At 43.4% G+C, this 12095-nt stretch overlaps 1 protein-coding gene across 1 annotated transcript in view; it reads left to right on the forward strand.

The window, feature by feature from the left end:
• The window catches only part of LOC115477644 (sodium-coupled monocarboxylate transporter 1-like), an 81831-nt gene extending 72726 nt beyond the window's left edge, over positions 1–9105 (forward strand). The window contains exons 13-15 of the mRNA XM_030214658.1: positions 355–458; positions 6699–6790; positions 8280–9105. Coding sequence (XP_030070518.1) covers positions 355–458; positions 6699–6790; positions 8280–8411 — 328 coding nt within the window. The 3' untranslated portion in view covers positions 8412–9105. The remainder of the gene's footprint in view (positions 1–354; positions 459–6698; positions 6791–8279) is intronic.
• The last annotated feature ends 2990 nt before the right edge of the window (positions 9106–12095 follow it).

Below are 12095 nucleotides of genomic sequence, written 5' to 3' on the forward strand. Positions count from 1 at the left end.
AAACAAACCGAACGAGCAGTAATGAATCTGCATTGTTAATTACAGAAGTGGAGGAAGCCTAGCCATCAAAAGCTGGTCACAAATGTATTTAGTTAGCTTGATATAATGATATGTCCTACACTGTGTTTTTGATCTTTATTTCTATGTATGCAAGTGGACTAAAGTTATTGCAGAGTAGTGGAAGCCTTGCAAGCTTTGGTATGTTTGTTTTGTGGTATTTATTTTTGTTTGTTTGCTTTTTCTGTTTTATTTTTATTTTTCTCAGAATGCTAATCTGGCCTTCATTGTTTGGGGGAGAGATAGGTGTCCTGTATTATTTAGAAGTGAAAAGAAACTCTCTTGCTTTTTTTGCAGACCTGCCCTCGTTGATAACTGGTACTCCCTGTCCTATCTGTACTTCAGCACCGTTGGTACCCTGGTAGCTGTAGCAGTGGGGGTGGTTGTCAGCCTCCTGACAGGTATAGTATTTTGACTAGAATTAGAGCACTAAAGAAACTAATGGTCTATAAAGGTTGTAGAAAATGCACATCATAGTATCAACTTCTAATACAATAAAGGCCAATTTCACATAGAATGTAGAGAGGGGAATTAAGACATCCAGGTTGGCGACCAGGAAAATTCCCATTATATTTTATAAAGGAGCCTCTTGTAAAATATGTGAAAGGATGTGCAGGACTTCACATTGATATCTCTCTCCATCCAGCGGGACCAGCGATTTTAAAAAGCAGGCAGTTGTACCCCAAATGTGCATGGCACACCCATTCCCTTCTGCCATCAGCAAATGTCTGTCCCTCCTGATCCTCCACAACAAATTGTCAGGTTCTCAGGTTCAGAGCCCGCGGGACTGGGCTCTGGAGCAAACGTGAGCCCTTGGGCTGCTGACGAGGAGCGACAGCAGCAGGCAAAACCCACCAACCAACACTGGGTAAGCACACCGGCAGGGACTGCAGACACTGCCCAGCGAACCGGAACACATGGACTGGAATCCCCCGGACTGGAGGACACAGAACTGGAACACTGGACTGCAATCCCCCGGACTGGAACACACACCGGACCGGAACACACTGGACTGGAGCATACTGGACTGGTCCCCCGGACTGGAGGACACAGGGCTGGAACACGGGACTGGAGCACACTGGACTGGTCCACACAGCTTCACCTGCACTTAGCTACTAAGCCCCCCAGAAGTTGAGCTCCTGGGTTCGAGTAGCCGACAGGACTTACTGGATACCGGATGACATAGGGACCAGGACTGGAAACAGAAGTGCTCCTAAACCTAAACTGATCTACGTGCTCCCAAGCCCTAAACCAGCAGGAGTGTTCCTAACAGTAAACTGACAAAAGGACTTCCTAAGCCCTATACTAAACAGGAGCTCCTAATCCCTGCTCAAGAAAGGGACTTCCTAAGCCCTAAACTAACAGAGCAGGGAACTAAACACAAAGCTAACACAGGTGCTACTAAGCACCAAGCTACAAGCAGAGCTTTACACTAATAGGCTGAACACAGAACTAACCAGCTACCTAAGCACTGCTCTAGCAAGCTAGATACAACTAACAAGGTGCTTCCCAAGCACTACTCTGGCAAGCAACCAGAAGAGCTCCTAGCACTAAAAGGGAAGACAGGGGAGCCACAAGGAAAAGAAGGGAAGCTAACACATAAGCCAAAAGTGATTCTAAATCACCCAACACCAACAGCAAAGACTGCAATGCTCCCACTAGCACAAACACCAGAAGTACTTCTAACAGCAAACTCTGCAGTGTTCCTAACAACACCAAACCCTGAAGTACTTCTATCAGCAACAGAGCTTCCAAAGCCCTACACATAGCAATGCTTCCAAAACCAAGAGGGAAAAGCAGGGGAACCAAGGGAAAAGCAGGAAAGCTAAACACACAAACACCAATGCACACTGCACTAACACTAACCTGGCCCTTAGCAAAAGCAAGCAGGGAAACTAGACACAAAGTCAGAAGTGCACACTGCACCACCCTACCTAAAGCAACACCACTGTAGCAAAGGCCCTGAAGGAAACAAGACCACTTCCTTATCAAGGCCCTCCCTGATGATGTCACACTCCCTAGACCTAGGCAAAAGCACACTGACCCAGAGAGGCCCAACCCACACCAATGCAAAACTGTGAAACACTTGAAGCCAGTACACCCAAAGAGAGGTAGAGCAACTCAGGCAACATACCCACAGGTGCAGTGTAGTGAAACAATTAGAGCCATGCTGCTGGAAGCTGCCAGCACAGAGAGACAGAGCCAGCTCAGAAAGGACAGAGAAAAGAAACAGAAGCCAGCTAAGAAGCTGACCCCCAGGAAAGAGGTAAGTTTGAGAGGGGTTCAGACCCCAATCATAACACAAATTGCACCTCCAAACGCCACCCAGCATCAGATCCCCAACCTGACACACCCTTGGCATCAGATTTACTCCATGATATCCCAAAAGGATCCCCCCAATACAGACACCACCCTCTGAAAATCAACCCTCCAGAGAAGACCTCTCCAGCAGGCTCACCACTACCCTCCAGGCTTCCCTGGCTCTTACTGAGGTTTCTGGTAGTCTAGTGAGAGTAGCAGCAATCCTTAGTCACTCCTGCTAATACTGATTTCCATGTTCAAAATGGCATCCAGGGGTGTCTATAATGAGAGCTTCCTTTTGGCAGAGGATGGGATGTCAGTAGTGTTGGATGAGAGATCTGAAGCTGGGGGAGGGTTCAGAGAGAGAAGGAAGCCAGCCTTAGCCTTCACACCTGCCAGTTCAAGCAGGTACTTATTCATGTCTCAGGGCAGGGCACACATTTGATTCATAACTCAGGGACATAAAAGTGGTGCCTTGGTCAGTCTGTACCTCAGCAGGGATCCCCATGTGGGAGAAGACCTCCCATAGAGCATTGTCCACAGTCGTAATCTTCATATTACACAGCGCAATGGCCCGTGGGTAGCATGTGGCATAATCCAAAATGACTAAATTGTACTTGTTGCCATGTGTTGTTTGTTCCTGTGGCCTCATGAAGTCCATTTCCACTTAGTCGAATGGGGTATCGATGATGGGCATGAGAGGGGCAGGTGGAACCCTTGCAAACTACTCAGCTGGCAGATTGGGCAGGACTGACAGAAAAGGTTTATTTGTTAAAACACACCAGGCTAGGACCCGTTCACAGGTTTTCTCCTCCCCAAGTGACTTCCTAACAGGTGGCTATGGGTTAACTGCGTGACCAGTCTGTGATAACAGTGCGGAACTAACAACTGCTCTACTTCCTCTCCCTCCAGTGCTCCCTTGGGCACCCTATACAATAGATCATTCTTTACTATGAAATATGGGGGAGCTACCTTAGAGGGGTCCTGTTCCCCATGGGGTTTCCATCTACCATTGTAACTTTGGCCCGGGCCTCTCTAAAGTATTTGCCTGAGCCCTCTTAAAATCTCCAGAGGTTCCTCTCCCACTCCACTCAGGCAGTTAGCTAAAGGGTTTAGGATATCCTGTCCATCTTCTGTTGACCCTGGGTCCTCACCAACTGCCGCTCCTAAGTTCAGTGGAGAATGCAATTTTTTCAACTGCCTCTGACAGCGGGGTTTAGGTAGTTTCAGGTTCTCTGTATAGAAGTCAAGGCCCTCCAAAGGGAAAATCTCATGGAAAGACTCCTCCTTCTTTGGGCCAGTGGTTAGCTGATCCCAGACCATTCCAAATTTGGGAAATCCCAGCCCAAGACAACTGGGTAGAGAAGCCATGGCAAGACCACCACCTCCATCTGAGCTTGTCTGACTGGGTTCTTGAGGGATACCTGAGCTGTAGGTGCTTCATTGGGGGGCAATGGGGGGCCTGCTAGCATGCAAATACATACTGGACTGGGCTCACCATTCCTCCTCAATGGTCTGCAAACCCTAACGCAAGCTCCAAGCTGGTGTAGGGTTTGCCGCGGACAGTACGCCAATGTTTGGCACGCTGCTCGCTGATCATTGGGGAAAAATACATTTAGCACGCATTTGCATGCTACTTACACTAGGAGCTCTGATTTGCAAGCATTTGCATGCTAGTTGCATTCACACGCTTGGGGGCTCTGATCATGGGGCGGAAGCAAACACAGGCGCTAGTATGGCTCTAATAGCCTCTAGCACCTGCGTTTGCTTCTGATCATCAACCCATAAATTAGATGTTGAGAACATAAATCCCACTCATCCCTGCAGTAGTTAAAAGTTTGCAGGTGAGAGCCAGTATCTAGAATCAGGCATTCTGAAATAAATATTCATAGAGCAAGTCAATGGGTTATGAACTACCGGACCAATTTTCAAAAAAAGCTGAGCTTCTAACTGTACGTTTCTAAATCAGGTTTCTAAATTTGTCCTTTATTTTCAGTGAAACACAGAAGCGTAAGTTTTCTGCCTAAAATTCTAAATTTACACACTTAAAAGTTATGCTCCTAAATTTAGGCTTTCCATTTATGTGCCTAGATTTATGAGTCTAATATAGGCACCTAGGACTAGACTCTACAAATGGGGCTAAATTCTATAAATGTGCCTGAAAATTCCACGTGGAACAAACCGTAAATCCTGACACTTAAATTAGGTGCAGAGCGGGTGTATTCTATAACAATGTGCATAGATTTTGGAAATGCCCATGCCCCGCCCATGACCATGCCCCCTTTTCAACTATGCGACTTAGAATTTAGGCGCACCACATTACAGAATATGCTTAGTGAGTTGTGTGCGTAAATCTTAATCAATGCCAGTTAGTGCTGATAATTGCTTGTTAACATCCAATTAGTGCTGATTAGCTAGTTAACGAATAAAGTTATGCGCACTATTATAGAATGTGCTTTGATTTCCACGTAGAAATTAAAGCTCTATAAATAGAATCCCTGCGATGGCACTGAGAAATCTGCACTGAAATATTTAAGCACTGAGCGCTATTCTGTAAAGGATCCACGCCCTTTATAGAATAGCAGCTAAGCGCATAAACAGCACATAACTTAAGATGCTGGCAATTATAGCTGCTGAAAGCAGGTATAAATGATGGCACCTAAGTTAAGCACCAATCGGGTCTATTCTGTAACAGTATAACAATGTCTCTTATCTTTGTTCAACATCTCTCATCTTTGTTCAAAAAATAATATGTAGTAAAACATCAACACTTATCTCTTATCTCTTTTTTCAAAATAGCAATAGAAATCAAACAAAATAAAACATGGAAAAGAAAATAAGATGATACCTTTTTTATTGGACATAACTTAATACATTTCTTGATTAGCTTTCGAAGGTTGCCCTTCTTCGTCAGATCAGAAATAAGCAAATATGCTAGCTGACAGTGTATATAAGTGAAAACATTCAAGCATTACTATGACAGTTTGACAGGGTGGGAGGATGGGGGTGGTAGGAGGTATGCATGGGGACATCAAAGCATATCATTGATATTCTAACAGGATGGGTGTGGATAGGTGAGGGGTGGGGTGATCAACAGACACATACAGCTTTATGGTTTATAATGGGCTAGGAACCCCAGGTCCTTGTTAAGTCCTTTCTGTTGGGTGTTAAAATATTCAATCATTCTGACTTCAAAGGTCTTAGTTCTTGTATGGTTTTAAAGTTACCTTTCAGGATTCTCACTGTGAAGTCACTGGTACAGTGTCCTGGTCCTGTAAAATGCTGACCAACAGGAGTGGGAGCCCTACTGGCACCAGTATTGTTCATGTGATGTCTATGTAAATTGAATCTTGTCTTAAGCATCTGGCCTGTTTCTCCAATATAGCAGCAACTTTTTACCACAGGAGAACTTCCGCTGACTTGGCTAGGTTTCGAAAAAAAATTCCTCAGGGAAGAAGCTCTCTGAAAGGGCAGAAAATAGTCTTACATGACAACCCCCCCTCATATTACATTTTCAATATCATTTTAAACATAGAACAACACTCACTGATCCATGGTTCACACGCTCCTGCATAGAAAAAATGGCCGCGGAGTCTCAACGTGGTTTCAGATGGCCGTGGCCATTTTTTATATGCAGGAGCGTGTGAACCATGGAGCAGTGAGTGTTGTTCTATGTTTAAAATGATATTGAAAATGTAATATGAGGTGGGGGGTTGTCATGTTTTCAGTATTTTGCCTGTTACTTTGTGGTAGTCTGCATATTACTTATTTAAAAGAAATATTTCTGGAGGGGCACGTCATGGGTAGAGAATGGACTTTTCTGCATTATCCAGCTAGTGCATTAGGATCACTGTGCACTGATTTGATCACACAAGGTTAACATGGGAGTACTTAGCACCTCATAAATAAGTATCATTTTTGTGCAAGTACCTTGTGCTAATGGAAACATTAATGCGTAACCTACAAAGAAAACAAAAAGTCCTCAGTCCTATTGTGTTAAATCTGGGCTTAGCGAGTGAGAAAATCCCACGTTAGAATGCGCTAAGCTCAGATTTTACCGCATCTTAGTAAAAGGGACCCAAAGGAGGTCTTTTACTAAGCAGCGGTAGCATTTTTAGCTCACAGTAGAAATCAGTTGGCAGTAAACACCGAGACACCCTTAGGAATATAATAGGTGTCTCGGTGTTTACCCCCAACTTATTTCTACCACGGCTTAGTAAAAGACCTCCAAAGTTAGGAATTTAGCCCTAATAAATTTTCACAGGCCAATTTAGAAGTGTAACTCACAGAATTAGGTGCACAAATCCTTTGAATACTGACATTTCTGTGCTTTTTTTCAGGTGGCCACAAACAAACTGTAAACCGTGATTGCCTCCTCAGAAAGGAAGACTTCGGCCTTAACCTATTTACATGCTGCTCTAAAGACAGCAAAGTAAGCAGAGTTTCTCGTATCCATTTCTCTCCTTTCTAGGCTGAGTGAAAATGTTCTTTCATTTCATTATTTATTTATTACAGATTCTTGGTACACTGTTATAAAAGCCCAAGTCGAACAAAGTGATTTGCTTGCAATACAACTTAGGAGGCCCATTTTACTAAGCTGTGTAAGCGTGTAAGAAGGGGCCTTTTTACTAAACGGAAGTAAGCCCACTGTGGCTTACCGTGCGTCAATCTGGAGCTACTGCCAGCCCAACGCGGGTGCTGGTGGTAGTTCCACCTTCAGAGTGCGGCATTTCTGGCGCTAGTGGAAATGTTTAAAAAATATATCCGCATGCGCTAACCCTGTGGTAAGCAGGCGGCGCCACCCGCTACCCAGTTAACACTGGGTTAGCGCGGGAGCCCTTACTGCCACCCCCAGCATGGCCGTGCTCCCCCCCCCCAGCATGACCGAGCTGGAAGTGAATTCTTACCACATGGCCATTTTTTTTTTTTTTTAGCCTTTTTACCTGCTACGGTAATAAGGGCATCTTCACCCGGAAAAAATGGCCCCTGCCACTAGCGCAAGGCACTTTTTACCGCAGCTTAGTAAAAAGTCCCATAAGTAACCTTCCCTGTGGTCAAGTAATAAACGTGAATTTGTGGCCGCATCCTTATATATCTGTATTTTTAGCCTATAAACCGCTTTGCTCTGTCCAACAGCTAAATGCGGTATAGTAAGTCAATTCCAAATAAATAAAGTACCATATTTTTTGGACTATAAGACGCAGTTTTTTTCCCCCAATTTTGGGAGGAAAATGGGGGGTGCGTCTTATAGTCCGAAGGTAGCGAGGTCCAAGTTCGGGATCGCCCTCCCCCCGAGTTCGGGATCGCCCTCCCCCTGAGTTCGGGATCGCCCTCCCTTACTCACGTCACGCGATGTTCCCTGGTGGTCTAGTGACGTCGGGGCAGGAAAGAGCCCCCTCTTTCCTGCCCAGCGCGCTGTTCTCCGTCCTCCTGTATGCTGCCTGACAGTCTCGGCAAGATTCAAAATGGCCGCCGAGACTTCAATTCTCGGCGGCCATTTTGAATCTCGCCGAGACCGTCAGGCAGCACACAGGAAGACGGAGAGCAGCGCGCTGGGCAGGAAAGAGGGGGCTCTTTCCTGCCCCGATGTCACTAGACCACCAGGGAACATCGCGTGACGTGAGTAGGGGAGGGCGATCCCGAACTCGGACAAGACGTACCGGAGCACCTAGGTTTTAGAGGAGGGAAAAAGGAAAAAAATTTTTTTCCTATTTCCCTCCTCTAAAACCTAGGTGTGTCTTATGGTCCGGTGCGTCTTATAGTCCGAAAAATACGGTAAATAAGATGTCATTATCACAGTAACAGGAATATGACTGGAGGATCAATCAGTGCGGGTGGGGAAATGCAGAAAATACCTATGAAAATATTCCCTGCTCCTGTGCAGGTGATCCCATAAGCTTACAATGTGTTCTCTTCTTCAGATGGACAAAATTGAAGTTTTGAAATGCAATCCTTACCCAGCTTTGGATCATGGGACTGACAATCCGGCCTTCAACCACGTTGAAATGGACTTCACAGAAAATAAAGACAAAGTCAATGGGGTTCACATATGAATCTGGAGCTTCCTGTACTAGATAGTGTTTTGTGATTTTAGCATCTTCTTACACGAGGCCTTGCTCTGCAAAGATCATTGGAACTTTGACACAAAATGAGTGAGCCTAGTGACATAGGGTCGGAAGGCCGTGGGAACTTTTCAAAGGATAAAGGCCTGACAAATGTCTTTTACAAAGCTGAAAATGAGTTACCTCGGTGGTTCTGTTGTAGGGACAAGCAGGCAGAAAATTTTCCTTTTTAAAAATTACATTGTTTTGTTTTACATTTGTTTTGTTTATTTGATAATAGTGCATAGTAAACAAAAATAGAGCACATGACTGGAAATCAAAATGGCATTCCTGCTCCGTGGCAGTGCTGTATGCTGCCATGCAGAGCATCTCTGGTTCAGTTCTCAGGTTTTATGTATGCACTGGGAATGCTATGGAGGTCGTATTCACAGCCCCTGGTGGAGGAAATTGTGCTATGTATTTTAGTGAGTAATATATACAGTACAGTCTTGATTATCTGATGTAAATGGGACTAAGCCATTGTTGGATAAATGAAAAGTCAGATAATACGGAAAACAATGGTAACCAAAATGCACGGAAAACATGCATTATACATAGTTAACAGGCATCGGGTGTCACAGAACACCTAGCCACCTGCCTGGGGCTATCCCGCAGCCACTTAGAGGGTCTATCCCCAGCATAGCTCAGGCCCATCTACACTAGCACCCTCCTCCCACCGACTGGGTCCCAACCGCCTCTGGGCGAGTCTCCTGCTCTCAAATTATCCTCAGTGATTTCTAGGTTACTGGGGGCCACACTCCCAGTGGTCTCATAGCTCCCATAAAGCACTCACAGACCCAACACACAAGCAGAGGCAATAAACTAAACTTGTTTATTGTCATGAAAAAATATCGAACAGTAAACCATAAAAATGAAACAAAAACAGCACATAACAGGTAATTGAATATGAATCAATTATAAAACTAACTAAACATTTGTTTACTATCTAAATAGTACCTGGGAAGTACAGGAAATGTTGCTGCTCAGATTACAGAATATAACTGCTTACAGGGTCTCAGTAAAGAGGTCTTTCTCTCTCTACTTCCAAGCTGAGACTGGAGAAAAAGCAAGTACATCCTAGCTGAATTTTGAGCTCCTGGGCCAATCAGAGCCCAGAACAACAAGTTTTAAAAATAGCTGGCCACATCACTGCAGGTTACAAGTTAATTAAAGAAGGAACAGTCATTTCTCTGTAACAGCTTCAAATATAAACATGCACCACCTGCTGGCCAAACTAGAGAAATACACTGATGTAAATGGGACTGAGCCATTGTCGGATAAGTGAAAAGTTAGACAATATGGAAAACACTAGTAACCCCTTAAAAATGCACAGAAAACATATTTTATGCATAAAGAGCAGGCATTGGGTATCTGTATTTAAAATACAGTATTATTTATTAACACTAACCAGCAGCGTGTGAAGCTGGAAAACAGGAAGAGAACCTGCGCACTTCTTAATGACAACACAATGATATCACCGGGGAGTCTGTCGGATATGCTGGATGGTTGGATTAGTGAAGGTCAAATAATCGAGACTGTACTGTATTGGTCATAAATAATCAAATAAGTAAGCAGCCCTTTTACTAGACCTGGTTAAGTGTTAGCATGGGCTTAATGTGAGAAAAATGGCTTACCACAAACCCTATTCAAGTGTTTTGCAGTAATTTGCCTGTCAGGGCTTACTAATCATGGGCTATTTATGTTTTCGCTAATATTACAGGAGATGGTGTGCCATGGGCAGGGAATGGGCATGGAAGTATTATCCAGCTAGCATGTTCGCATTACTGTGCACTAACTGGATAACTGACAAAATGCGGGAGCACTTACCACCTCCTGCCTCCTAAACAGAAGATACTACTTATCCTGTGTTAATCCTTTTGCAGGTCTTACGCACTAATGGATAAGTTAGCGCAAGATTTGCAAAAATATTAAATGAAAAACCCTGTTTTGGGGACATTCTAGAAACGGGCTTAGGTCACGAGAAAGTCCTGCATTAAAACATGCAAAGCCAATTTTATAATGCTTTTTAGTAAAAGAGCCCCTAAGTAAAATACATGTGATACCTGGGGGCCAGATTTAGAGCATGTTAACTGCTGCCGAATTTAATGTTTGGTCCCTGTTACCCTGATACAGCATTCTTGCGAAACGCTGGTCACCATCCATGGGACCCCACTTAATGCTTCCTTTTGGATTCATAGATACTGTAAGCGCACCAGTTTGTTTAAGATTCACTAAAATAGTGGAACCATATTAAAGTAGAAGGTTTTTTTTAGTCTGGAAATAGCACCGAACTTCAGACTGGGTTCGAGGCCTTTTCCTTCCAGATTAGACGAGTGTTATCCGCAGACTGATCCAATTGTTAATTGCAGCAGTAGCACTGTGCCTTATTATCAGTGGAATCTGATGTAGTTGTGAGAGTGTATAGTTATTCCATGGTCTTTTTTTTTTTTTTAGTTGGCCAGATTTAGAGCCCCAGAACCTTTACTGTAACGAGCAGATGAGGAACTGCGGGTCTCTTACAATAGGGGAGAATCCCCTGGCTAGCTGTGAATGAAAACTCCCAATGCCAGGATCTAAACACTCAAATTAAAGAGACCTTATCCTTATAGTGTGGAGATGAATTCAAACTGTAAAACACATCTCAAACACTGTTCAATTTCCTATATTTATAAATGGTATCGATCACAGCAACAACCACATTTATGTATAGCTGCACATTATGCCTTGAACGGGGATCATCAGATTTCTTTGATCACCTCCACCATCTGGGGAAATCCCCAACATTGCCTTGGTGACACCCCGTTCTTCATTGATCAACCCGTATATGATCTTAATTATCTTTACTATTTTTTTATTTTTTTTTTAAATATTTTTATATCCAAATGTAGTACATAAAACTATCGCAATTCAGCATAATACAAACTTCTGGAATAACCAAGTTTTTAACAACTCCAAAAACTGGATAGTTAGACTCATAACGTATGTTCTTTGGAATGTTTCACCATTTTGCTGCTTGATATGGAAAAGTTAAAGAAAATTCCATCTTGTATTTTATACATTGAGGTGAAGAGAACTGAAGCATCAAATAACGTCTAGAATTACTAACGCAATTCTTACTAAGTATAGAGATTAAATTTACCATGTACTGCGGTGATTGGGCTGAACAACATAACTTAAAAATTGAGCATGCCTCCATCGGAAGCCAGTGGAGTTTACAAAACAATAGCCTGGCACTTTCAAATTTGGTAGTTTTACGTATCTGTTGGATTATTCTACATGACATCCAACATATAAAATGTTGCAATAGTCTAAATGTGACATTATTAGTGTCTGTACTACAAGTTGAAATACTTTAAGTTTGAAACAAGTCCTAATGGGCTAGATTCTATATATCGCACCTGAATTTCCGCATGGAAATCAAAGCATATTCCATAAAGTACGCTTTAATTTAGGCATACATTATAGAATATGCTGAGTGCTGCTCCGTATGACTAAATTTAGTCATGGTCAATTACACCAACTAAAACCTGGTGTAAATCCCGAGACCTAAATTAGATGCAGAGCGGGTGTATTCTATAACAATGTGCATAGATTTTAGAAACCCCCACAACCTGCCCATTCCACTTGCATAACTGT

Source organism: Microcaecilia unicolor, chromosome 9 (genome assembly GCF_901765095.1).
Source record: "Microcaecilia unicolor chromosome 9, aMicUni1.1, whole genome shotgun sequence".
Classification (NCBI taxonomy): Eukaryota; Metazoa; Chordata; class Amphibia; order Gymnophiona; family Siphonopidae; genus Microcaecilia; species Microcaecilia unicolor.